This window comes from Setaria viridis, chromosome 6 (genome assembly GCF_005286985.2).
Source record: "Setaria viridis chromosome 6, Setaria_viridis_v4.0, whole genome shotgun sequence".
Taxonomy (NCBI): domain Eukaryota; kingdom Viridiplantae; phylum Streptophyta; class Magnoliopsida; order Poales; family Poaceae; genus Setaria; species Setaria viridis.
The window spans coordinates 8,255,710-8,283,679 of record NC_048268.2 but is presented as its reverse complement, the minus strand read 5'-3'; the positions used below and the strand labels follow the sequence as shown (position 1 = coordinate 8,283,679).

Genomic DNA, 27,970 nt, shown 5'->3' with positions numbered 1-27,970 from the left:
CTAGATTTGCATATCTGATCTATCATAACAACTAGACGTGTGCTTTATATTCATGCCCTTAGATTTCCTGTACTGATAGGTAGGATCGTGACATGGTCTAATACCGTGTAAGGCGAGGGTTTTCAGGAGTCAGACCAGATGTGGTGGTTTAAAGATGTTTTGAATGAGAACCATGTGTTTGCTTGCCATCTAGCTAGAACTACAACATATGCATAGTCTAGGCTCTGCTCTAGATGAGTTACCCCTTGTTCATATCTGCTCATGCTTCATATCTTTTCATGTCTATTCATGTTTATTCACAATCATCTTGCAACTGGAATCATGTTTTCGATGCTTAGTTAGTCTAGATCATGTGACCTTGTTTCCAAGCATTGATAAATCATGGGGGAATACTCTAAGGGAAAAGCTATAACTGATCCGTGCGCTTGCGGTTCAAACTGGTGTGCTAACAGCCATCAACAATATCTCTTCTACCTGCTGCCTAATCCAACTCGATCGCATCAAAGTTTGGATCCATATGAACAAATAAAACACAAATGCAATGCAAACTTCTTGTCGATCAACCACTTTTCTATCATTATATTCCCTTTCATGTTCTTTTGGCAAATCAATTAGTCATCTGGACTTAGAGAGAGTGACCTAGTGAGGCACGACTGCTATCACTGTTTCCCGCTTCACTTCTCGCGAGAATCCAAAGTGGGAATAAACAATACTACTTCTTCCATCCCAAACTGTAGTTCGTTTTGATTTTTCTAGAGGTACGTTACTTTTATTCGTAAAATAAAAAATATATTGTTTTGCTATGCATCAAGCTAGATTTGTATTATGCCTAGTTGTATAATAAAAACCATAGATTTCGAAAAATTAGAAAAGACCTTGAAAATGAGGAGTATATCATTAGTGAGTATATTATTGGTGCACGTCCATACCTCGGCGCGGAGCTTCACTACTGGAGAACTGACCTTCCATCCAGGTGCTTTTGTCCCGGTTAACTTTGGACCCAGGACTAAAGTGCCTTTAATTTCGGGTAAAAAATGAGGCACCAAAGGCCACCGCCGGGGGGAGGGGGGCTTGAGTCCCGGCTATAAAGACCAACCTGGACTAAAGCCCCCCCCTTTAGTCCCAGTTGTAACTGATATAAAAAATCACACTGACACCCCCCCTTTTATCCCGGTTGGAAATTCCAACCGAGACAAAAGACCTCCCTTTTTCCAACCGGGACAAAAGGTATAGTTCCGGTTGGAATTACCAACCGGGACAAAAGGGGGGTCTTTTGTCCCGGTTGGAATTTCCAACCGGGATAAAATCTCATCCCCTACAAATCCAACCAGCCTGAGACTCTTCTTCCTCCCCCAGCTCGAGCCACTCCACCAAAAACCGAGAGCTTCTTCCTCCTCTTCATGGCGAGCAAGCAACCTTAGGGTAGGTGCTGCTTGAATTTTTTTCCTCATTTCTATGAGAATTTCACTCATTCAAAGTGTTGTGAAGGTTAGCTACTTCATCCTCCCTTCATTTATTGTTATTATGCTTTGTTTTATGTTTTAGAGAGGGAGAAAAATGAGTTTTTTAGAATGAGGGAGAATGGAGAGGATTTTTATTTATACATGTTTTTGAGCTAGAATTTGATGGATAGCTTGCTTGTTATATATGATTCGTATTAGGTATGGGAAAAAATAGAGTAAATATATTTTTAATATTTAGTCATTGCAATAAAATTAAGGTAAATAAATTGTAGGTGTAAGAAATAGAATTTGGTCATTGCTACAATTTTTCATGTCACTGTAATTTAACAATAATTGTATTTCTTTGACCTATAATTTATTTATCTCATGTTTATTGCAAGGACTAAATATTATAAACTCACTTACTCTATTTCCCCCTACCTAATATTGATCAAGTTCTTTATATAATATGAAGCCCTATGTTCATTTTTCACATAATACGATGTAGATGGACCGGCAATGGATATACCACCTCCGCTCCTCCAATCCTAGAGAAGGCTCTGCACATAGCATGAATGTGCTTACACTATTCTGTTCACATTACTCAATCTTCTATGAAGTCTATGGAGAGTCACCTCTGCTCCTCCAGTACCATAAAATAATAGTAGAACAGAAGAGCTTCGAATCCACAAACTCGGGCTGAATATCATAAAAGAATCTTGAAATAGTATTCCAAACGCCTTTTGGAGCCTAATTCTCATAATAGAAGTATGCTAGCCCAATATCCTTTTCAGGTAGAGATCTGTTCACTAACCTTGACCTAGCGGCTTTTGGTTGGTTTTGGCTTGCCACCATGGGCCATGCTCAGTGAATAAATCTTTTGACTGGATGGGCTATTGTGTGTGTGTGCCACCATACTTCTATTATGAGAATGTGGCACTTGCTCCAAAAGACGTTTGGATAATTATTTCAAGATTCCTTTATGATATAATGATAAACTATTCATCCTTGCCAATGATGTGCACCAGGTTTTTTATGTGAAGGACATGTCTAGCAAACCCAATAAAAATTTAGAAGATAAAGAAAACCATAGGAACCAAAGTGTCACATAGTTCTTCCAGGTAAAAGAAAATAATTGTGGGAGTCGAGGACAAAACAGACCAATCAGATGATTATGATCAGTTTGATGGCATGCCTCCATTCATTGTCGAAGTTGACCCAAGCATCATGCTAGCCAAAGAAGAGGCTCTGTACTTACGCCGCGATCATGACCAAGGAAATTTCATCAAGAAGAAGTTTTTTAACGTTACATTGTAATGCACTAAATATGGTTCACCTTTATGTAATGCTCTATGGCCATTAGAACCTTTGAATTATATTGTAATCTCTATGGTGAACATTTATTCGATCAATATAAACAATGTTAACTTAACCACATACATCAATTGCATTTTTTTGCCGTTGAAATTATTTAATTGAAGAGTTTATTGATGATAGTGATGCATTAAAATAATTATTTTAGAAACTTAATCAACTAGTATAGAATTAATGACTAATTCAAACTTATTTAAATATACTTGCTAATTTAATATATTTTTGCATGTTCAAAATATGTAAACCTTTTATTATTTCTTTAACAAAACTAGTGGAAAACAACTGAAACATACATAAATTGTAATTGGAAAACAAGAGGGAAATGAAAAAAAACCTAAAGGACATCTAGTCCCGGTTGCAAAGTCAACTCGGGATGGAGGGGGGGGCATTTAGTCCTGGGTTGAATTGGCCCTTTAGTCCCGATTGCAAAGTCAACCCGGGACTAGGGAGGGGGGGTTAAGGTAGCGTTTGGTTTTGGGACGATGTGGGTTGGGTTGGAGCCGACCCATTCTTTTGTTTGGATGAAGAGGTTAAGAGGGTTGGGATGGATGTCCTTTTAACACCGTTAGTTGTGGACCCCACTTGTTAGCCACAGGGTCTACCTATCAGCCTCTTCTTTTTTTATCCCATCCATCTTCTTCCTCCTCTCCTCCCCGCAAGCCATCCTCCTCCACGGCTCCTTCCCGACCGGTCCTCGGCCACCGACGCGCTGGCCCCCCCTCCTGCCCTGCTCCCCGTGCCACCGGCCCCCACCTGCGCACCGCCCCTGCCTCCCCAGCTCCCCGCCACGCCGGCGACTCTGCTCCCCACGCGTCGGCGGCCCTCCCTCCCTAGCTCCCCGCCACGCCGGCCTGAGCCCCCTCCCCACGCCGGCTTGAGCCCCGCTGCCGCCAGCCCGAGCTCCCCCCACCGCCAGCTTGAACCCGCCACCGCCGCCGGCCTCAACTCCCTCCCCGCGCCGGCCTGAGGGTCACGGCCATGGGGCGCCTTGGAGGCGGAGGAGCTGCGTCGCGGGACATAGGGCTGCGGCCACGGGGCAAGCGGTGGCGGGAGGGCACCGGGCGGGCGGAGGGCAGGCGGCGAATGGCGGCGGTACGGTCGAGCGGGCAGCGGCGGCGTCGAGTGGGCAGAGGTGGCATCGGGCGAGCGTAAGAAACGAACCGACGACGCCGTCCAACTGGGTTGGGATGATCCCTTCATTTTGGGAGGACCGGATGAACCCGGATATTGGGGGAATATTCCCCATCTACGACGAATCTGACCCACCTCTTATCCAACCAAACATGAGTCGAAGCGGGTCGAACCCATCCCAACCCACTTCGACCCCAGAACCAAACACATACTAAGACATCCACCCTCTTCTCCCCTATGCCTCATCTCCTGCACACTCTACTGGATCTCCCGCTACCCCATGCCCGCTCGTCTCCCGGCCGCCGGCCGCTTGCCCCAGCCGCCGTCGTCCGCCCACTCCCGTCCGCCGCCCGGCCGTCGTCCTCTTGCCCCGTCCACTATCGCCCACGGGGCCCCGGTCCTCCTGCCGTCCGAGCGCCTCCTGCCTCCGCCCGCCACGTCCGCCGTCGTCATCGCCCGTCCCGTCTGCCATCATCGTCGCCCGCCCCGTCCACCCTGTCTCCCATCCCATCACCCCGGCCGATGTTGTCCTTCTACCTCGGCCACCGTCATCCTTCTAACCCAGCTGCTGTCATCCTCCAACCCCGGCCGCCATCACCCCGACTTGTCCGCCGTCCGAGCGCCTCCCGCCTCCGCCTACCCCGTCTGCCATCGTCGTCGCCCGCCCCATCACCCGCCCCGTCTGAGACCCCCGCCGTCGATCCGTCCGCCCTGCCATCGCCCGCACCCCGCCCCGGCCGATGTCCGAGACCCCCACCGTCGCCCGCCCCAGCCTGTCGTTCCACGCGCCGTCCCCGCCGTCCGAGCGCCGCCCCCGCTGTCCGTGCGCCCACCCCGCCGTTGATCCGCGAGCCGTCCCGCCGGCCGGTACGGGCCGACGCCCCTTCTCCCCCCTGAACCGGGGCCCTTGCTGATGGAAGGGGCCCTTTGTTTTACTATTTTTAATTCATTATAATTGTGTATTACTGTTTTTATTTAATTAACTTCAAATAGGTTAATTGTTTATTAGTATGAAGTAATTTATTATATTTGTGCATTACTATTTTTATTTCATTATAATTATGTATTAATTGTTTTTATTTAATTATAATTGTGTATTATTGTTTATTTAATTATAATTGTGTAATACTGTTTATTTAACTACTTTTTACTGTTAATTGATATTCCTATTAATATGGAGTAATTAAACTTAGAGTTATGCTTCAAATATTTACCCGCAATAAAATTAGCTTCAAATAGCTTCAAGTAATTTCCAAATCTATTTACCCGATATTCCTATTAATAAAAGACACAATTTCCCTTATAATATGATGTGCTCATGCATTAGAGAATGGAAGGGAAAACAAAATGATCCATACGTGCTCCCACAGACACAAAAGGATATGTTGTGGGCAGATGTCAAGAAACACTTCACACTTCCTGAAGGTGTCAAAGAAAAAGATGTGAAAGAATGGACGTTGAAGAAGATGGCAACTTAATTCCAAACCTTCAAGAAAAATCTAGATGCCAACTTTATGAGGAAGGTCTGAACTCCAGATTTCGATGAGTGGCCAAAGTTAAGGGACCACTAGAGCTCATTTGTGGAATACAAGATGAGTGAAGGTAGTGCGAATAAGGTTCGCGTCAACGTTGGCAATGCTAGCAAGAAGTACCATCATCGTCTAGGGCGAGGTGGTTACATGAGTGCAATTCCCAAATGGAAAATGATGGGACAAGACCTATTTGATCGAGGTATCGTACCAACAACTATTGACTAGCCCGATCGATCGAAGAGTTGGTATTACGCTCATGGAGGCAACCAGAGCCAAGAGGATGGGACACTTATATTCAATGGAACAATACGTCAGAAGGCCGAAAGGTTTATCCAAAATGTTGAAGATGCTAAAGTGGGGAAGTTGAAGGTTGATAGAGAGAATGATGAGCTTACTTAGGCGCTCGGGAATACCGATCACCCAAGACGTTGCCGAGGCTACGGGGTCATTCCGTGGAAGTTCGCTTTTCGTAGGGACATCGACACATACAAAAGATGCAAGCGAAGAAAGGAACAATAAGAGGAGAGCTGGCGGCGCATGTTAGAAGCCAAAGTGCATTCACAAGAAGTAAGAATGCAGGAAGAAATTAATCGTCGAGTAGCCCTGGCAGTTCTTGAGATGGCCCAATCTGGAGCACTGCCGGATCCCAACGTCGTCAGCACTTCTTAGCGCCGAAGCAGCTGTGCTTCCACAGGGGTCCCCAATGAGCACATTCCAAGATCACCCATGGACAATCAACGGTACCCTGTGGATGACATCACTCAGCGTACCTCATGTGAGCTGTATAGACTATTCAACAACATCACTATTAAGGTATACATATATATAATTTATGCAATCTTCTCAATTGATCCATGCCTCGGGAGTTTAATGATTTTTTTATTTCTCCTCTATGTACAGATGGTGTACGGGATTGCTTTACCAATCCTACCAGGGCAGACAAACCATGGCATGGAGATTCCACCTAGCTACTCCAGCGTTGGCCTATAGCAGATTTGTGATAGTTAATATGAAGGCCTAGAGCTCGACCTCCCGGGAGGTGATGGGGAACGGACACTAGGAGCGAGATGCACTTCATGGGATCATTCCATGGCGCAAATGCTACATCATCATCATCCCCGGCAAGGAGGCATCATTGCTCCCCGTAGATCCCCTGCAGCAACCATCTTCTCAGAATTCAAGACCGTCATCTCCAGCACATCCACTTCCAGGACCGTCGTCACCACCGGGACCGTCGCATCCTGCTCGATCACCATCTCCATCTCCATCAAATCCTGGTGGTGCGAGTGACGACAACCACAACACCCCTCCCCGATCACCGTCGTCGGGACTGAGACCCGCAACAAGCAAGGAACCTGTAGCACATTTGAAAAAGCCGCGACCACCACCTTCCAAGCCAAGGTAGCCAAAAAAATACAAAGAAGTCTAAACCCATTCAGAAGCTACCAGCTGATATGACTACTAAGGAATTGCAAGAGGTATCGCAAGAAACAATGAAGGAGTTCTTCAAAACATGTGCTGAACAAAGAAAAGCAAAGGATATGGAGCCAAAGCCAGTAGATCCAGCAAAATTAAAAAATTTTATTGGCATGTCAAAAGAAGTAAAGAGGACTACACTATCGGACTACGAGCGTTCGTTAGTTAAGTCTGATCAAAAGAAGAAATGGCGAGGAGCGTCGTCTTCTAATCGTTCTGTCCCCTAGCTCGGGGATCTACCAGATAAATATGCTCAAACTATAGCAGCAATGCCCTTAGAATAACAAATCAGAGTCATTGGATTTATGCAAGATACAGATGTGTCGCTTGCTGAAGTTCTAGGGCAAGTTGAACCGCCAGCTCCAGAGCCAATTGTACCTAAATGGCCCTTTGAGGTAGGCAAGCCTCTAGTAAGACCTGAATTGGTACGGAAGCTCTCCACGAAGATGTACGAATTCCATCAATAGTACATGGAGCAGTTTGCCAACAATAGGATCATGTTCGCTCTTCGGATTAAACCGATTGATTTTTACGGCGAAGGTGAGAAACTCCTGTGGGTGGAATTTAAGAATATATATGAAGTGTACCATCAGGATGCCCTTGACGTCTCTCTCATCAGCGCCTGGGTTCTGTAAGTGTCTGTTTATCAATATGTAAATTTTAGCTCAGATCATTATTTTTTGTGTGTGCGTCGCCCTACTAACTTCATCTACATTTTATGTAGGATGCTAATTCAGAGGCTCCACAGAGAATCGTACTTCAATGTTGGCTTCATGCATCCATCGCTCGTTAACCAAAAGCAAATACGGGATTAGCCAAAGAAAACATTGGAGGTAATATACAATTTCTTAGAGAAACAAAATTACAAGGAATACATACTACTGCCATACAACTTTAAGTAAGTGTGGGTACCGTCTATTTTTATTTTTTTCCTTACCTAATTAATGTTAGTTAGCTCTAATATAAATATTTATGTATGCAGTTTCTACTAGATTCTCCTAATAATTATGATTGATAAAAGCCACGTTATTGTGTTCGATTCATTGAGGAAACCACCGGCGGAGTACCAAGACATTCAAGACATGCTAAACTCGTAATAATTCTAAACCTTTATATTTGTTGAGAAATGCAAAATGCTCTGTATCATTCATTATTTTAATCCGCGGTGCATGGAAACAATTTTTTAAGACTCACCACGGTGAATTCAAAGAAAAACTTACATTCAATACAAAGTTCCCGGTACGTATAAAGTTTGCACATTTTACACATTCTATAATACGAATATTTCATAACTTGTCTTTTTTCTCACTAAAGTGCTTGAGACAGAAACAAGGCAATAATCTATATGGAAATGATTCCTTAAGACCCACCATAGATCATTCATTATTTTAATCCGCAGCGCATGGAAACGATTCCATAAACTCACCATGGTGAATTCAAAGAAAAACTTACATTCAATACAAAGTTCCCGGTACGTATGAAGTTTGCACATTTTGTACATTCTATAACACGAATATTTCATAACTTATTTTTTCCTACTAAAGTGCTTGAGACAGAAACAAGGCAATAATCTATGTGGATACTACGTCTGTGAGCACACGAACAATTTTGTGCATGGCAAGGTGCTGTCGTGGCATGATCTAGATGTACGTAAAATAAAACTATTAATAATTAATTATTTTCTAGCTCCTTATATTTAATTGTTACAGATGTGATGCATTCAAAAAGTCTCTTGGAGAAGGAGAGGATTTTGCAATATGTGAAGGTCTCATAGGATTCCTGGTGGACGAGGTGATAAATCCTGTAGGAGAATTTTATTACGACAGACGTTCAATAGTCGCACCGAGCAACACCACGGCGGGAGGATCCTAAGAATGAAGAGGACAAATTATTGTATATATAGTAATTGTATAAATACTAGTTTGATGTGTATAATATACTAAGAATTGTATACATATATATATATATTACTGTCATGAAATATATATACGACTTGCATACAATATTAATATGAAAAATATTTTTAAAAAAAATCTTATGTACTAAAGGGGTACGTGCATGAGCCATGTAGGCGCGCATGACGTACCCCTTTAGTCCCAGTTGGTAAAACCAAAAGGACGCGTGCTGCGCCTGTGTGGCCGCCCCTTTATTCCCGATTGGTTTTACCAACCAGTATTATGACTCGGGACTAAAGGATCCCTTTGTCTCGAAAATTTAGTCCTGGTTGGATTTCAGGATCCATGACCCTATCATATCCGGGACTGAAGCCGCTTTTTCCAGTAGTGCCTGGCGCATTTTCCAACTTTTTGTTTCTGCTGCCTGAGCAGTAGCGTCATCATCGATTTGACAGTTGACACTAGGAAGCTTCCATGTTCCATCTACCTCCTCTTTTCTCTTCTTCAACAACCAGCATCACGTGCATCGGTGACCAATTGTGTCATGCTGGAATATTCGGAGGCTGTGTGTGTAGTATGGGCGATGAAAATTAAAAGGCCGCCGCGCAACTCCTTTTGTGCTAGATAAAGCGCTGTGGAATTCTCCATGACCAACCTTTTGGAATTAATTAAGTATCCCAGCTATCTATATTGGAGAGGGGAACGTGCATAATTAAATTTGCGTAACTCATTATTTTTGTTTGAACAAAGATATATAAGACCCGGATTGGTGCTTTCACAACATATATCTCTGAATTTCTTCAAGAAAAAAAAACACGGACGATATGATCGAAACAATGGTGCAAATTGGTTGAAACAATAACACAATCCAAAGGTTCTGGAAAATTTGAGGTTAATTAAGGTTGTTGTGATTTACATTCTCACATGCATTTTTACTCCAAAATACCACACTCCACTGATCTGTACATACTTCCAGTCGAAAATTCAAATGGAACTAAAGAATAAAATACTCCAACACATTCATACGCATGATGTGAGAAGCAGCACCCCCTCAACCCGTGCAAGTCCAAGTAAATGTTAGCTGTTTATCCTGAATTTTGCACATAAGACATGAAGTTAGTTTAATTGAAAGGGTTTCAGCACCCCCTTTAAACTGAACCTGGCTCCGCCCCTGGTGAGAAGTACGCGTACGTACTACATGCTGTGGGCACTGTGGGCAACGATCGCGGCAGCGGCACGCGCGGGCCGCCGTCGCCGGAGCAGCGGAGTGCGAGGCAGACGACGGGCGGGGTGCCGGCGAGCACGAGGCCGAGCGGCACCATCCAGAGGTGGGCGTAGGTCGGGTGGAACGCGACGGCCCACCACGCCAGCAGCGCGGCGCCGGCCACGGCCGCCCCCGCGAGGCACACGTCCACGGCGGCTTCCGTGACGACCGCCTTCTTGCTGGTGCTCGGGTGGTGGTGCATCTCCGCCTTCGTCGGAAGCATCATGCCGATCGTCGGGAGCGATGGAGAGAGAGTCGACGGCGAGTCCAGGCAGAGGAAGGTGCGCGCGGGGTCGAAGAAGGCGAAATGAGGAAGGCCGTCAACGCTATAACGCTCAGTTAATAATGATCAGGCGGGAATTTAGCATCACCTGGGGCTTGCACCATGCAGTGTAGGCAGGTTAACAATGTTTTTCTTATACGTCTACGTTTATCAACTTTTTTTTTCTTTTACGGACGGAATGACGGATGAGTCCCAATCGTAGCCAACTGGTTTGTTACGTTTCGGATCTGTTCTTTTTTTTCTGCTTCAAATTTTGATGGCAGCTCCGTCGCGTTTCTTCCTGATAGTGAAGCTGTGCACTTTATTCTTTTTATTCCGATCCGTGCCTATCTACGACCAACCAGCTGAGAAATACGGTTCGTGCTTTTGGTGAGAGACAGACAGAAATAACTGCTGACATTCTCTGTGTCGGTCACGTACGATCCCTATCGAGATAGAGCAGGACGGCATCGATCTTTGTCTTCCCGCCCGGTCGCGTGCCGTGTAGGTGAACTCATATCAGTACCTGATGTGTGTGACGATCGATAGCTCATGACACTCATGAGAATTGTATGTATAGAATCTATACAACATATTACTAGAGGTACTATATGAACCGCCAGATACATCCTTAGAACTCTACTCCCTCCATCCATAAATATAAGCATTTTAGACATCGACATGGTGTTCAATATACTACTTTGACAAATCATATCTGTAAAAGTAAAATGTTTCGAGTCGAAAGAGTTACGTATTATGATAGTTGATTTCACGATGGATCTGATAACATCATTGATAACATCATTTATGTGTTAGTAATCTTCATAAAACCTTTATTATTGATAAACTTAAAAAAATTTGACTTCTGAAAAACTCAGAAATGCTTATATTTGTGGGTAGAGGGAGTATGTCTGAATTTGAACTAATTAAATTCCAACAACTGTTTGAAACCCTCTGTATGGGCCCAAAAGTAGACGTAGATGGGCTGACACAAGCCCACCAGTGATCTTAGCCCAAAACAGCCTGTCCCACTCCCACCCCCATTTCCTCTCCCCCTCTTCCCCGTCGACCTCGTCGGCGACGCCCGCCACTACCCCGCCGTCCGGCCCCACCCCGCATCGCCGGCGCCCCCCGCCCGCCCCGCGACTCCCGCGGCGCAGACACGGATCCCGAGGAGACGGAGGAGCCCCGGCGATGGGGTTGGTGATCGAGCGGGAGGAATGGGCGCTCACGCCCCTCGCATACCCGCTCCTCTCCGCCGCGGGCCTCGCCGCCGCGCTCCTCCTCCCTTACTTCTCCGCCGCGAGGACCCCGGCGCACGCGGCCGGGTCGTCCTCTTCCCCCTTCCACGTGGGCGCCGGCCCCTTCCTCCGGTTCCGCCGCGCCTTCCTCGTCATCTTCTCCCTCGCGTCCGGTGAGTAGCTGGCGCGGCCCCTCCTCCGATCTCCTGCCTTTTGTCGTGCCGGCGTGCCGCGCCTAATGCTGGAGTGTTGGTTTCTGTTGTGCAGTGGTTGAGGGGATCCAGTCCGTGTTCGGGGAGGATGAGTTCGTCCGGTGTGGGCTTGGCAGGGAGCAGATGGCCGCGCGCCTTGCTGCTACTGCTGCAGCTGCTCTGTTCCCAGGCGCCATTTCTGGCGTCGTTTCTGACAAAATGTAAGTTTTGGGGATGAATGCTTTTGCCCAGTGTTATGAGTACATATTTTTCATTTAAAGTTTAGAGCATGAGTTTATCACTTTATTATAATGGAACATTTTGCATAGCTCGTTCAATTGCTCCCCACATTGGTTGGTGTGATCCAGCAAAATATGAACTACCTATCTTTCTAGCAGCAAAATATAAAGTAATCATCAGCAGCAAAATATGAACTACCTATCTTTCTAGCTTCTACTAACGGAGTAATGTTAATGATCGTAGCAAAACTTGCAGATTTTATAGACCAGGGAAAATCTCATGAAACTAAACCAGATCCAACAGCTGGTACCGATTTATTCAGCCATCTGAGTCGTCACATATAAGAACTCTTAAAACATCAAGACAGGCTCAATGAAGCACAAATTATGAAATTAACAAAGAGCTAGTAGTGTGCCCAGCATCCTAACAAACGCGCCAGCAAACAATTTGTCCAATTCCAACTCAGAAATTCAGAAGAAGAAAAAACAACAAAGAAGTGAAATCCGAATTTGTGTTCCTTTACATCGTCAGCAAATAAACATAAATTTATCCATATCATACAAAATATTCTCAATGCCTGACACTGACCCTGACTTTGGTACTAGACAAGTTATAAGGACGATCCAATACAAGTTCAGATACACACTCTAACAGAGGAACATCAATAAAAGTGCAATCAACTATGGCAGCTGGGAAAATCCCATGTGCATCCATGCAGCTACTTATACTCAAACGACGATACTGGCATGCTTGGCTCCTTTGTAATTCTCTAAAGTATCAGTATTCCTGCTGCTATTTGGGAGTCTTCCACCTTCCTTTTAGCGAATAATCCACCTAACCACCCACCACCAGAAGATGTCTCCATAGGGGTGATAGCTGGAACATCTGCCCTCTTTTTGTCTAAATCCGAAACGAACACAGACTGAAGAGTTATAAACGAGTAAAAATCATACCTTTTTTTCTCACTTGTACTCGAACGACGGTATCGGGGTGCTTGGCGTGTCGAAGCTCTCCAGGATCTCCGACTTGCCCCCACCCGCGCCGGCCTTCTTCTCCTCCTCCTTCTTGCCGAACAGCCCCCCGAGCCACCCACCCGCACCGCTGGAGCTCGCGGCCTCAGGAGGCGGCACCACCGGCGGTGCCTGCGGCAGGCCCGGGAACGCGCCGCCGCCCATGAGGTTGGGGTCCTCGGCAGCAGGGCGCCGGCATCGCGGCGGGAGGAGGGCTCTGCAAAATCGGAGGCTATGGCTAACTGCGCGCCGCCAGCGTGGACCTCGCCGGCTTCGTTTCGTCCGGGGGATGGGCGGCGGCGGCTACGATACTTGAGGGGTGGATCCTCGCAAGCTATGGGTTTCCTCTGCGAGGAAGGAAACCGGTGGCCCATCTGAGTATGCACAGTGCGAACATTTTGACTTCACAGACGGCTTTACCGCGCCACGCTGTAAATCGCCCGCTAACCAAACAACATCCCCTCGTCAGGTCGGTCGTCAGCGCATCTTGTTGCATGCGGTGGCCTCATCAACACCGCATGTCGGGGTGGGTAGCTACGCCATAGGGTAGCAAATCCGCTTCCGACGCCGGGGGACCAAGATCATGGCGCGCCACGGACGGAGCCACAGGCCTGCCACCCCCCGCAGAATGATGGGACGCTTCGCGTGCGCTCGAGTGGGAGTCGCGTTCACTGCCGCCGCCGCCGCCTCGCCACGATTTGAACGCCGAAGACGCGGCAGGCCGGTGGCCATGGACGGGGGAGCCGCGCGCGTTCAGGTCCGTCCGGGGCGGGAGCTCCGTGCTTCTTCACCCAGCCAATCCCTGGTCTCGTCAGGTTCAGCACGGCAATCTGGTTACGAGGTTTCAGCAACGAAGGAGGAGGATGCAGCCATGCAGGAGGCGGTGGCGCCACGGCGTGCCGCGTTGGCGGCGTTGGTTGGGACAGCCCCGGGTGCGAACGGCATTTCATTTACCGTCCACCCCCTGGGTACCCAAGGCCCGTCGGATGGGACATTCGCCGTCCAGATCTTTCGAGTTTCATCAGTCGTCTTCCTCGCTAGGCTCCTCAGGTGAAGCAGGAGCTTGATGCTCACTCCGCCGGCGAAGACGGCCAGCGCGCGCCGACGCGAGCCGAGGCGTGTTTGTAGACTCGTGGCGCCGCCGGCGCTCAGCCTCCGGCGAAGCTGCTCCTCCATGCCGTGCGCATCTGCATGCACTGCCCTGAACCGGGAGTGGTCTCTGGCTTTAACCTGCAGGGTTCTGGCCTTACAGGCAACCGATTTGTGATTCTTTACACGCCAAAGGAAAGAGGGTAACGAGCGAATCACCCCTTGAATTTGGAGGCATCATCTTCCATCCTCGCAAGTCCATGACACAAGTGATTGATAGGAACAAAAAAGAAACATCAAAAGAGATCAGGAGTTGACAGCAGTGGTGAATTACAAGTGACTCTCCCTTGTCGATAATGATCAGAATAGAAGCACAGATGTGACCCTCCAGTGTGGGATGACAGATTGACAGCTTCAGGCAGGCAGCCTCAGCATCAAGCATTGGATTTCCAAACCAGTTCTGCCTTCAGGTTAGGGAAAGGAAAACATGATGTTCTTGGTGAATCTGAGTTCCTCCTTTCATGTCATCCTGATATATTTACGGGCTTTCACCATCTCATTGTAGACATTCAGGCAAATGCCCTTATGTATCCGAGCTTCATATTTCTCCGCATCCCTCACAAACGTCAGCACCTCATCTTGTGTAAACATCTGAAAGAAAGAAAACACATATGCTTTCAGCCCATCACATGAATGTGCCAAGTTTCGATAAAATGTGACGGACGCATTTAAAATTTCATCAAACAGGCAGGGTACACCCTGAAAGAAACGGCAGTAAAATTGGTGCCCAAAGTTGTCCACAAGCAAAAGCAAACGGGGGAGCTTTACACTGACCAAGCTACTCTCAATGATTCCTTTATACTCAGGCTTCCCAACGGCCATCTTCTGCTCAGGGCGGCGCCACCTCATGATCATCTCAGTAACCCAACTAATACCAGTATCATGATTAATGGCACGGGACTTGTCCTTGAATTCCCGAAATTCTCTAGGTCCCGTTTGGATCCTTGGAATTGAATTCCATTCTAATAATCATAATTTAGACACAAATTAATTAAAATAATGTAACTGTATGTGGAATATATTTGTTATTATTGTTGGCCATATGTGAGAGATACTTATGTGCTGCATTTCTGCTACATGAAAGTGAGTCAAAGAGCGTGCTTTAAGAATTGAATTCCATTCTAATAATCATAATCTATAGAATCAATTTCCATCTCCCACCCTATGAATTTAACATAGGCTTATATCTAAACTTTGGAAAGTTGTGGAATCCCACATTCCAAGATAAATTAGCCTACTCCATTAAATAGATTCCAATTCCTTCAAAATGAAGGGATCCAAACGGGACCTCAAGGAAATGAACTGACAATGCAATGAACAAGTACAATCATGTTAAGGGTAAAAAAAGAGACAAACCCAATCAAATATGATGCAATGTCTGCAATCATGAGGCAAGCAATTCGGTGGGTATATTGCAATCGGTGTTTCAAAAATACAATGGGCACTAAATAGTCAATTCCGCCAAGCAAGCATAGGCGTGATTAGGCACTTGTACATTTGACTAGGCAGGGAGTATTGGCACATTAAATAGAGAAAATTTGGCATATTGTATCATAGAAATTGACATATCATGCATTCATGACTTCAATGACCATGTATAACATCATCTCCAATTTTACCGACTTCCTAGCATAGACGACCTAAAATCGCTATGACGGGAAAACAACTAGACGCAATGCCTAGGGTGCTATGAAAGTGGGGCAGCTTGTTCACAGTCATCGCACCACTTTACTTCTCAAAATGCGCTGCCTAGCAACGCCAAAAACACTTATCCCAATGTAGATCAGAATAAGTTATTGCGCAAGGTAATGCAAAACATTTTGAAAACAGACAATAGTATCGTGTTCTTTGTCTGTAGGAGCATGTTGGAGCTCAATCATTCCTAGATCGCTGTTATTAAATAGAATTGGTGAATATAGCAAAGGTTTTAGCCTCCAACAATCCATTCTTTAAATTAATCTCCTCCAACCATGGTGACAAAAATAGATTTTGAGTGCACATGCATAAATGGAACAGTGTCATTCCACACAGCATTACGGGAAAAAAAAATTGTATGCTGAATCAGCTAATCAGCAAACGAATAATGAATATTGAGCTTGTGCTCAAATTTCTCCCCTCGATGCAGAAAAAAAAACGTAGAATAAATCTGGTGATCACGAATGGTGCAAGATCAGTACCCAGTTCAAACTAGCACCGAACAGTGCAAAGAAACAACAATCAGAAAGAAAGGAAAGGGCCACGGGGACTGACCCCTTCTACCCTATAATCCATGCCGAAGTTTGCCCGGACATTCTGGCGTTGACAGAGAGAACAGAAAAATTGGGACAATGATCACAACAGGACAGGCAATCAAGCACATCAGTAATCAGGGAGGAAATGTCAAAGCAAGTACCTGCAGTGCGTCTGGTCCCTTGAGGTCCTCCTCCAACATACTGGAAATTGCAAAGCCAGAGGGCGTCTCGAACAGCACTAAGATCATTCCATAGTGTTCCAAATGGCGAGCTGCGAACACAAGCCAGGCGAACTTAAGCAAGCAGGATTACAAGAAATATCGTGAGGCGATCAATTGCCCATTCATGTATCACGTGTGAAGCCGGCCAGTTGTGGATCTGAGGCTGAACGGTCCTCGATGCAAAAAGGTGGGAAATGGTACAATACTTACCATGTGGAAAATTAATCATGTGTGCAATGTAAGTTGGGAAATAAACGTGTTTAAGATTACTTCTTTGCTCCCTAGAAGAAGCTGGGGAACAAACTAGTGTAGTAGATGGAGAACTGAGCCTTGGAGACAACATGAGCCTCATCCCTGTTGACCTCGTCGGCGCTACTGGTAATGTAAACCGCTTTGTTGTTGGTGCTTTGCGCTTGACGATGAGGGTCTTCTGTTTCTTCTGTTTCGCTGCTGATGACAATACCTGTCCCTCTTTGGCCTGCATAGACAGCATCAATATTATGCTCTGAAGAAACAATAACTGGACATGAAAACAGCCCAGTTCTTCCTCACAGTACTGCCACATTTGGAGGTCATTGCGATTCTAGCATCAGCAAAATAATACTGCAGTATTGTTGCTTTGTTAGTCCACAAATACAAGTCAATAAACTATATCCAAGACTGGAAGCGTTACTAAAATTGTTGGGGAGTAAAAAGATGACGCACAGACTGGAAGCATACAGACAGATTATCCAGTCTATCTGCAAAATGTTCTATTTGACCTGTCTTGGACTTATTTGACCTGTCAGGTCATTCCGCCCAGGTAGAAGTGTTTGGGCCTTTGAGCCATCAGAGAAGCCCAGCTTCTTTAGTAGCCGACGCCTGCGATTTCTTCTCTGCAACTTCAGGCTTGCTCTTTCCCTTCTTCACTTTCAGAACTGGCGACGATGCATTTAGGTTCGCTACATAGGCAATTATTCTTCACCTTCAGAACTGACCTGTCTTGGACTTACTTGGGCTTGGACAAAACAAATGGCAGACATCACCCTGCAAACATAGGCAATTCATTACCTTGAAACCATTCAGCGGCCGAGAAGATGAAGCTGATGGATCCGACGACGAAGCGTCCGCTGATGATCTCGCACGCTTCTCTCTCCGCCTCCGCGCACCTGTTTTTTCAGCGGCCACGTTCTGCTGCTGCGAGCTCGCTTCGACGGCTACCTCTTGCTCATCTTCCTCGCCTTGCAGACTCGCAACGGCGCTCCGACGATGGCTGGGACTTGCCATGGCGCGAAGCGAACAACAACCTGACCAGTGGCAAATCTGCAATCTGACATACTAGGAAATAGTAATTGAGTGCTGTAGCAATGACGGGGGAGAATGTTCGCAGAGCACCGGCAACGGCGTCGGTGACGTGGGCGAGGGCCGAGTGTCGGCCCGGAAACTAGGGCAAGAACTGAGATCCGTCCGATATGATGGGAGATCCGCGGTTTCTCCGAGATTTGGAATGCCAATTTTCGAAATTTCTCAGAGATTTGGAAACCCTGGGCTCCTCGTCTGTTTCCTCCTCGTCAGGTTCGGGCCAGGAAGCAGTTCTGGCCCGCCCGAGACGCGTTTGTTGCAAGCGGTGCTAACTGCTAAAGTGGAAGCGCGAATAAACGATTCTTTTTCCTCAAAAGAAAAGTAGAACAATGGAGTGGTATTTACAAGGAACAAGGATTTACTGTCACAAACCAAAATTTTACATCGCCAGTGCCCGTACATTGAAAGAAAAATTTCCTGATGCATTACGCGTGTACAGAATGTGCCAACCGCCAAGCTGAACAAAAACCTTGTCCTGCAACCTATCTCCCGATACTCTGCACAAGTGATCAATGACCCCCCATGGTGGTGTTACCGTCAGTTTCCAGACGACGCGAGCCAACCAAAATGCGAGGTACTAGCATATGCTACAAAATAGTCAAAATCGTCCTGAAGCTCTACGTGTTGTGAATGCCTCCATCGCCTACAAACTACGGGCATTCTGGCGAGTGTGCTTTCTCCACCGCCTCAACATGTGAATGCAACCCCCGGCTCCCAACAGGCCACAGGACGCAAGGCCCAGAATAGTCGAATTTGGAATGCTTCGAGGGTGGGCGCCCTGCGGAGGAAAGGAACCACTGTCAGCACGGTGTGGACATATATGGGCACAAAATGTTCAGTGACAGCTGACAAGAGGTCGTACTCCAGATGGGCGGCTTACCTGTAATAGGAAAACGAAGATAGCAGCATTTCCTAGCGACAGTGAGAAGCTCATCATGCCCCCACGCAGCTCATTTGGCAGGTACCTGCAGTGGTGCCAGCTTTGTAAACAGAAAGTAGTAGACAGTAACTTAAACTTGATTAATCTTGCACCAGTTACTCACTTTGTTCTCAATCTTGCTAGTGAAGGTAAAATGAAGCCTACACATGCATGGAAGATGCAGAAGAGTATCACCAACGTTCCAATCTCCTGTTCAAAGAACAACACTTGTTATTAGACTTAGGAAACCAACAGACTTTCAACTACATGTTGCCTTAGAGATATGTAGTGGCATACCTGGTAATCATAAGCCACAATAGACAAAGCAAGTCCAGCACCAATGTAAGCTATTGTCAAGCTGTCCTCATTCCGTAAGGGAGCTGTGGCTCCATAAAACCATGGAAAGCCAGCGCTTCCAAGCATTCTTGATGCCAAGAAACAGGGGTAGATTACTGACAGCTGAGCATACCTTCCGTCAGCCTGTGCCAATCAACAAATCTATGAGTACGATAGCACAACTTCAATCTCAGATTTCTGATAAACAATTCATACAGAAAACCAGGGAAAAAACTAGCAGTAAAAGAACATCAGTACAGAATAATACCACTATGGTTGGTGCCCAGAGAAACCAAAAGGCTGAGATAGCAAAATGGATGCCTGCTTGAGCTAATACCAGGATCAGTACTCTTTTGTCTGAAACACAATAACTGTGGTCAGAAATGGAAATGGAACATGTAAGCACTGAAAACTTGACCTGGAACAGAAGTAACAATCATGATTCACTAGTTAATTTTGTGGGAGATGGACAGGCTGAACCCCTTCACATAACAAACAGCTCTTAGATTTGACTAAAGCAATTGCAGGTATGCTACATTTATTTCGACAAACCCATAAATATGTGGCAGTGCACCAACAGAGTATTAGATCATATTTATTTACAGTTATATCTCATGATCAATATTCACAATAGTCATTTATCAAAAAAAACCTCACCAAAGTAAATGTAAATACCTTTAAAAGGTTATAGAACTGCATATGCTATATGATGAAATCGTAAAGTCTACTACATAAGGCTCAAAAGTTTCAAACACAACGCCATCAAACATTGACCAACTTATATTTCTCAGTCACATCATCTGGATATTCATGACCTTATTTATCAAATACAAATAGAGTTATATGATGAAACCATAAAGTCTACTACATAAGGCTCAAAAGTTTCAAACACAATGCCATCAAACATTGACCAACTTATATTTCTCAGTCGCATCATCTGGATATTCCTGACCTTATTTATCAAATATAAATAGAGCTTCATCAACAGAAATGAGAAAGAAAGCACTGGAGCAAGCAAGATGACTCACCACTCACCTCTGAGGACATGGGCAAAAAATGATTTTTGGTAGCTCCCAACTGCAGATGCGTGCTGAGTGGTACTTGATGCATTTCTCATATACAGAATCCCCACTACTGATAGTGTGGCTGCAAATGCATAGGGAAGCAAGAATCCATTGTCATCATTACTAACCAAGACATTTGTGATTTCTTGACTTCCAATAAGGGATACTGATTCAAAGAATGTCATCACCCAGAAGGTATCAAACAGCAAATCTTGCTTCTGGTCTTGCTGAAAAGGCAGGATAAAGCAGTTGTTAATTCCTACAACATAAAGAACACAGTAATAGCACATATTGTTTTAAAAACACAAACCTTCTCATGCTCCACCACAAGCCAAGTCTCAAAACAGAAAGAGAACAATGAAGATGCAAGTGTTAGAATGAAATTGTTGATCCATGCACAACCAAGTGCACTGAAACTCTTCAAGGCACCCACTGCAAGCTGAAGTACCCAGTAAAATATGCAAGCCCTTCGTGGTCCTCTATAAACGTCAGCGAAAAAATTGTTATAGCTAATATTTGAAGAACAAAAACATAGACATCTGTATCACATAACAGTAACTGCTTGAATGAAGGATTAAGTGCAGCTGATGGAACAAAAATCTACACACAAATATACCAAGGTGTAGATTATTCTCCGCAGTTCCTACCTGCCTATATACCATCCAAACTTCATCATGAGGCACCCGCCGAGGTTTATGACTAACAAATAATGCATAGAATTAACAAATGTCAATGCACTAGCTAAACCAAGCTTCAGGATTTTTTACAGTATACCCAGAAAACAATTTTGTATCTCCATAGTTGTCATGGAGGCATCAAGGTTCATATGATACTGAAAATTAGTAGCTAGTAAACTACTTAGGTGATATGAGAACAGGAAATATATGCCACTGCTGGATTCAGTAATACAGGTGCAGATATTGGTTGTCAATCACTCCCCGTCACAAAAATGGCTATTCTTGTACAAGAGCATGAACAGATCTATAGATTAGCCGACATTCAAACTAGTTCAAACATACGTCTTCAGAATAGGTGCCTACTATTCATGGCTGGCTTCAAACCAAAAACTGGCGCTCATACACAGCCAAGTCAGTCAGTTACTCTGTTTAAACAGTGGTCAGATCAATATTATTCTGGAACGCATTGCTGGATCACACCAACCAATGTGGCGATGCGGGAGCAATTGAACGAGCTATGCAAAATGTTCCATTATAATAAAGTGATATACTCATGCTCTAAACTTTAAATCTATGCCACTGCTGGATTCAGAAATACAGGTGCAGATATCGGTTCCCAATCACTACCCGTCCCAAAAATGACAATTCTTGTACAAGACCATTAACAGATCTCTAGACTATTGTTGATGAGCTGACATTAGAGCTAGTTCAAACAAACGTGTGTAAACAGAATAGCTACCTACTACTCGTAGCCTGGCTTCAAACCAAAAACTGACGCTCATAAACAGCACTAAGTTCGTCAGTGAGTCTGTTTAAACAGAGGTCAGATCAATATTGTTTTGGACCGCATTGCTGGATCACACCAACCAATGTGGTGATGCGGGAGCAATTGAACGAGCTATGCAAAGTGTTCCGTTACAGTAAACTCATGCTCTAAACTGCAATGAAGAAATGTTCTCATAACACTGGGCAAATCATCCCCAAAACTTACATTTTGTCAGCGACGACGCCAGAAATGGCGCCTGGGAACAGAGCAGCTGCAGCAGTAGCAGCAAGGCGCGCAGCCATCTGCTCCCTGCCAAGCCCACACCGCACGAACTCATCCTCCCCGAACACGGACTGGATCCCCTCAACCACTGTACAACAATAACCAACACCACGCCATTAGGCGCGGCACGCCGGCACGAAAAGAAGCAGGAGATCGGTGGGGCCGCGCTGGCTACTCACCGGACGCGAGGGAGAAGATGACGAGGAAGACGCGGCGGAACCGGAGGAAGGGGGCGGCGCCCACGTCGAAGGGGGAAGAGGACGACCCGGCCGCGTGCGCCGGGGTCCTCGCGGCGGAGAAGTAAGGGAGGAGGAGCGCGGCGGCGAGGCCCGCGGCGGAGAGGAGCGGGTAGGCGAGGGGCGTGAGCGCCCACTCCTCCCGCTCGATCACCACCCCCATCGCCGGGGCTCCTCCGTCTCCTCGGGATCCGTGGCTGCGTCGCGGAAGTCGGGGGGTGGGTGGGGCCGGACGGCGGGGTAGTGGTGGGCGTCGCCGACGAGATCGACGGGGAAGAGGGGGAGAGGAAATGGGAAGGGAGTGGGACACGACACGACGATTGCGAGAAGTTGGGCTGTTTTGGGCTAAGATTACCGGTGGGCTTGTGTCAGCCCATCTACGTCTACATTTCAGCTCATGCAGAGCGTTTCAAACAGTTGTTGGAATTTAGTTCAAATTCAGACGTACTCCTCTGTCCACCAATACAAGCACTTTGTGAGTTTTGCACAAGTCAAACTTTTTTAAATAACCAACTATCATAATATGTAACTCTTTCGATTTGAAATATTATTTTATTTTTTTTCGAAAAGATTATTTTACTTTTATATGATATGATTGGTCAAAGTAGTATATTATTGAACACCGTGCCAACATCTAAAATGCTTATATTTGTAGACGGGGAGAGAGATAGAGTAGGATTCTAAGGATGTATATGTCGGTTCCGGTATAGTACCTGTAGTAGTAAGAATTGTATAGATTCTATACATACAATTCTCATGAGTGTCATGAGCTATCGATCGTCACACATCAGCTACCGATGAGTTCACCAACACGTAGTCGTCCACAAGTAGTACGTTACGTGTAGTTCTCACATCATTAATCATGCATACGCATGTGTTGGAGTATTTTATTCTTCAGTTCCATCTAGGGGTTGTGGTGGGTGCATGTCTTGGATCTTCGACTGGAAATATTGTACAGAGATATAGCTGGAGGCCCTGATGCGTGGATTGCTGTACTTTGGTGGTGTGTAAAAAATGCGTGTGAGAATTGTGAATAACAACAATCTTAACTTCTTATTTCTAATTTGATAAGGTTACATTGGTCCATCAATATTTAGTAATAACTACTATATTACCATTTCTCTGTACAATTTACGTGGTAGACTGCCAACAACCAAATTTCCTGACCCAGTTAAACATGTCAAAAATAAGAAAAATTCCAGTGCATCCGTCCTCTTTCGTTGACTCTTCTTCTTCGTGCTGCGTGTACGGGGGTTTCTTGGATTCCCTATCTCGGTGTCTGCTTGTGCTGCTGCTGCTGCTTCTGGTCTCTACCACATGACACAATGCAAGTTCCCTTCCTGGCGACCCCTTGGTATTTATAGGGCCGGGAAAGGAGCCTCCCACCACTTGAAAACTCCGATAAATCCGAGGAGAATGGAGCGTCTCGATGCATGATCACCGCCACTGGATTATCAGGTTGATGTAGCTTTATTTTGTCTTCCGGCCGGGGCATACGTGTGGCCGGGCGCACTTGACACCCCGATCCTAATCACATCCTTTGGGCTCGCTTATGTGTCGGTAATCCGCGACATGTCGCGCTAAGGATGCGTTTCGCACTAAGAAACCCTATATTAGTGACAGCTAAAAATCAAATTAGTGACGGACATCTCTCGCGTTACTAAAATATCATTAAATCGTGACTAATAACTAATTACAGTGATGGTTTTTAACAATCTGTGTCACTAATATGATCTAACAGTGATGGCTTTCTTACCACCCGCATCACTAATATGTGTCAATAGTGATCCATTTCATGAATACTCACGTCACTAATGTGACCTACCTACTAGTAACAGCTTTTTAACGACTCGTGTCACTAACATGATCTACTAACAGTGATGGTATTTTTCGACCCGCATCACTAATATGTATCAATAGTGACGCGTTTCATGAATACTCATGTCACTAATGTGACCTACCAGTGACGACTTTTTTAATGACACGCATCGCTAGTGTGTTAATAGTGACGCATTTTATGAATATTCGTCACTATTGATGAATTAAAAAACAAAAAAAGAAAAAAAAAACTGGACATCAAATATGTCTTATATACATCATGAATACGTATGTTTTATCCATTATACAAATCACGAATTCACAGGTCTGATCTGCTTTATACATTACCTAAAGCGAGATCAACTAGTCCTAGATTACTACAAAGCCACATTGACTGAATACATTGTATTCACAAGAGAAAGTACATGGAAACAAGAATAAAAAAATGCTATCACTTCTTATAATCTGCGGCTACATTACTTCTCCCTTTGGCTGGCTACAATACTTGAATTCTGCTGCAACATTGCTTCTCATAATCACATCAGAATGTGTATGTACAGCTAGCTTACCATTTTGAAGGAGTATTCAAACTTTTAAGTGCTGATTGCTCTGAATAAGAATTTTTTAGAGCATATTTTCCCATCAGCTGTAATATGCCAAGACAAAATAACAGGAATAAGCGTAGAACAAAAAATATGAACTCAAACACAACCGAAAAAACAATGATTTGAAGACAGACGAGTGAACTGTTTGTATCTCGTGTAAATTTATTCAAGCAAGTGAACAAAAAATTAGAAGATTCAGCATTCAATAGACAGAAACAAAAATAACCAAAATCAATGCTAAAGCAGAATCGTAACCGTTGGAGGCGGAGGTGGGCCACGCCCGCAGAGGTTCTTATCATGTTGGGCACATCAGATTCCAGCATGATTTGTTGAACTTCTGAAGTGCTCTCATTCAGATCGGGTACCTGGCAAATGGAAAACCAGTGAAGGACTGTAATGAGCAGACCTTGTAACAATAAGAACGGTATGAACAGTATAGCAAGAAACCAATCATTATCGATCTATCACCAAGACAGTTTTACGCAGGAATGCTAAGCTACGCCTAAAGAACTAGGAGTCTAGATGTCGTCCTCATTTATGTTCTGTGCAGGTAGTAGAGATAGTTATAACCTTAGGAGCTCCCACATTTGAAATGATTTAATAAAGCCATTAACACAGACAAGTAATAATCATTAGAATAAGAAATGGCAATCTGAGAAGACTCAACCAACTTCTACTGCCTAGTAAGACTGAGTTAATTCAGTAATGGCAAAAGTGATGACACAGTTTCAGTCAAATAACAATATGCTGCATCATTAGGCAATAGTGCTGCCCTATCTTAAGAACAATAAATCTGCACCAGCTTATGCGAAAAAAAAGGGTCATGGGTTTAACCTTCTGGAAATTTGTACATAGGAAAAGATAAGAGCAACACCTCACTTCTGAGCATGTTTAATTAGCAAGAAAACAATAATCATTCCTTGAACTCACCTTTAGGAGCCACTTGAGCTTCTCAGAAGTCTGAACTGATCCCTCCAAGAAAGACCATTTCCGGCAAAAGAAACAACTTACTGTCAGACATCAGAATACACATTTAAATAGAGTTAGCACACAGTTCATGTGTGAGAGTGTATATTAAAATAACCTACATTTCAGCTCATCAGGCCCCATTCACCTTTTCCATGAGCTTTTTCAAATCAATATTCACATCAGGTTCATTTTTCTTGAGTGAATCTTCAGGATAATGAAACATGCTTGCAAGACCAGAAGACCATAAAGCTGGATTAAAAGCTCAAGTTATGGTAAGTTGTACTTCACTACCATTGTTGCCATATTAAAGTCATCTAACCAGAAAATATATTTTACAAGATCTAATTGAACTACATTAGTGCGGCCTAAAACTAGCACATACAGTGATTTTCCCTTTGCAGTGAAGTTGCTTGGAAGGATACCTTGGGATAAGCAGAAATGTTTTAAAAAAAAACAGGTTCTAACTCCTGCAGGTGACACCACCTGCCAGCCACATCATGGGTGCAAAACTCTAAGTCATCTAACCTGAAAAGATAGTTTACAAAAAGTAAGACCCGAGCAAGACATGAATAGCAAGCTTTGTGTATGCAATGGTAGTGAGCATTGAAAGAAAATACAGAAGCATTAAACATTGAGGACCAGTTTAAGAACAGAATAATCAGCAAGCAGGTCAAACAGAATAATCAGCCTTGCCCATTTCTCACCAAGAGGTCATGTCTAAGCTAAGTGTAAAAGAGAGTTCATAACAGATAGTAGTAGTATCTAAGCAATATAGGACCAGCTCCAGTGCCCAACACCATGTGTGACAAAACACAGTGAATTCGATGCCATGCTACAAACACAGTGAATCATGACAAGTAATTGAAATAAGAAAGATAACTCTCTCTAAGCTGCCGATGTTAAGTCACCAATAACTGTATGCGACAAAAATACTGGGCATTCAGAATCAGAATGAGCTACACTTGTTCATGCAGAAAATATTCCTTGGCTGCTGCAACAAGTAATCATGATAGATAATTCTTTCAAATGGCACAAAGAAAATATTCTAAAAGTACTCAGATCAAATTACAATGTAGCATGGATATGGCAATGTTTCTGTTCTTCAATGGAATTAGTAGATAATGGAAAATGTATAATCAAGGCCTTCCGCAAATCAAATGGATTTCAATGAATCTTCTCCTAAACCTAGATCTCAGATCCTGTGAAGGAGTATGCATCTTACCTTGATCTCCACCATGGCGACTGATTCGTCAATGCTAGCAGCACCTGATTCCAGCGAACCGGTGGTCCCTGGACGGCGGTGCTCGATGGAGGCTGGGTGGATCCCGGCCGCCGCGTCGCCTGAGCGCCGAGGATCCCGTCGCTGCTGTGGATCCTGGTCGCCGTGGACTCCACGACGAGGATCCCGGCCATCATGGACTCCCCGACGAGGATCCCGGGGCTGCCGTGGATCTCGTCGCCCTCGTCCGGGCACAGGAGACCGCCCCCGTCCACGGCGCGTTGGGGAGGAGGAGCCCGGCGGCCATGTCGCGTGGAGGAGAAGGATTCTGGCCGCCGCCGCGTCGCGCGGTCCATGGCCGGGCTGAAGATACGACACACTCTTTTTGGGTTTCGGATGTGATCACAAAGAATAATTAAACAATAATTTTTTCATAAATTTAAAATTTTTCTAACATTTATTTTTGATAATTTAGTATAGGAAAATAATTATTTATTTTTTGGAATTAAGTAAAGGTGTTCTTTGGGTGTTGCATTCGTGCTGGTGCATTGATTTTGTTGTTTGAATTCATTCGTGCTGGTGCATTGATTTTGTTGTTTGAATTCAAATTTGTATTTCAATTCATTTGTCCGAATCTTTTAAACAAATAGGAAACCTTTTCTTTTTCCCTCCTCTTTTCTCCCTTCAGCCCGTTTTCCCTCTTTCGGCCCAACAGCCCAACGCCCCACCCTTCCTCCGCCCACCGCAGCGGCCTACTCCCATGTGCCGACCCAGCTCCCCCTCCCGACCCAGCATCCGCGTGCCGGCCCGCTCCCGTGCTGCCGCCTCCACTCCCCCGATGACAGGCGGGGCCCGCCTGTCATCCCTTTCCTCCGGCCGTCCGCACCGCAACCGACTCGGGGTTAATCCCGACTCCGTTGCGCGCCCACCTCTACTTGACCCGTACGCCAAGGCGCCTCCTTCCAGCCTGTATAAATAGCGCTGCCGCACCCGTGACCCCCACCTAAAACCCTAGAGCCTCGCCCGTGCTCTCTAGCACCACCGCCGCCACCACCCGAGCCCGAACCCTAGCCGCTCGC

At 45.2% G+C, this 27,970-nt stretch overlaps 3 protein-coding genes and 2 long non-coding RNA genes across 8 annotated transcripts; 1 reads left to right on the top strand and 4 right to left on the bottom strand.

Annotated features, from left to right (window-relative positions):
• Positions 1–11,408: 11,408 nt before the first annotated feature.
• Positions 11,409–12,146, top strand: LOC117861155 (uncharacterized). Its single transcript, XM_034744662.2, has 2 exons — positions 11,409–11,790; positions 11,885–12,146. The coding sequence occupies exons 1-2, from the start codon at positions 11,571–11,573 to the stop codon at positions 12,031–12,033; spliced, it is 369 nt and encodes a 122-aa protein (XP_034600553.1). The 5' UTR covers positions 11,409–11,570; the 3' UTR covers positions 12,034–12,146.
• Positions 12,147–12,545: 399 nt separating this feature from the next.
• On the bottom strand, positions 12,546–13,526 carry LOC117861156 (uncharacterized). Its single transcript, XR_011898484.1, has 2 exons — positions 13,002–13,526; positions 12,546–12,933 (listed from the first exon to the last, which is right to left on the bottom strand). It is a non-coding gene; the product is annotated as an uncharacterized lncRNA (long non-coding RNA).
• A 526-nt stretch (positions 13,527–14,052) lies between these two features.
• LOC117861724 (uncharacterized) lies at positions 14,053–18,204 on the bottom strand. Its single transcript, XM_072294717.1, has 3 exons — positions 16,574–18,204; positions 14,982–15,150; positions 14,053–14,798 (listed from the first exon to the last, which is right to left on the bottom strand). The coding sequence occupies exons 1-3, from the start codon at positions 16,684–16,686 to the stop codon at positions 14,667–14,669; spliced, it is 414 nt and encodes a 137-aa protein (XP_072150818.1). The 5' UTR covers positions 16,687–18,204; the 3' UTR covers positions 14,053–14,666.
• Positions 18,205–18,340: 136 nt separating this feature from the next.
• On the bottom strand, positions 18,341–22,551 carry LOC117861154 (uncharacterized). 2 transcript variants are annotated; one of them, XM_034744661.2, is made up of 10 exons: positions 22,224–22,359; positions 21,988–22,132; positions 20,967–21,018; positions 20,630–20,798; positions 20,291–20,546; positions 19,524–19,612; positions 19,217–19,399; positions 19,044–19,129; positions 18,881–18,965; positions 18,341–18,778 (listed from the first exon to the last, which is right to left on the bottom strand). In XM_034744661.2, exons 2-10 carry the CDS (start codon positions 22,097–22,099, stop codon positions 18,644–18,646), a joined length of 1,167 nt encoding a protein of 388 aa, XP_034600552.1. In that variant the 5' UTR covers positions 22,100–22,132; positions 22,224–22,359; the 3' UTR covers positions 18,341–18,643. The 2 variants fall into 2 exon arrangements, with proteins under 2 accessions (XP_034600552.1, XP_034600550.1); XM_034744659.2 differs by lacking the exon at positions 20,967–21,018 and having other exon boundaries at positions 22,224–22,551.
• A 1,799-nt stretch (positions 22,552–24,350) lies between these two features.
• Positions 24,351–27,281, bottom strand: LOC117859660 (uncharacterized). 3 transcript variants are annotated; one of them, XR_004641241.2, is made up of 4 exons: positions 26,895–27,281; positions 25,634–26,197; positions 24,959–25,068; positions 24,351–24,744 (listed from the first exon to the last, which is right to left on the bottom strand). It is a non-coding gene; the product is annotated as an uncharacterized lncRNA (long non-coding RNA). The 3 variants fall into 3 exon arrangements; XR_004641242.2 differs by having other exon boundaries at positions 24,351–25,068; positions 25,634–25,921; positions 26,095–26,197; XR_004641240.2 differs by having other exon boundaries at positions 24,351–25,068.
• Positions 27,282–27,970: the final 689 nt, after the last annotated feature.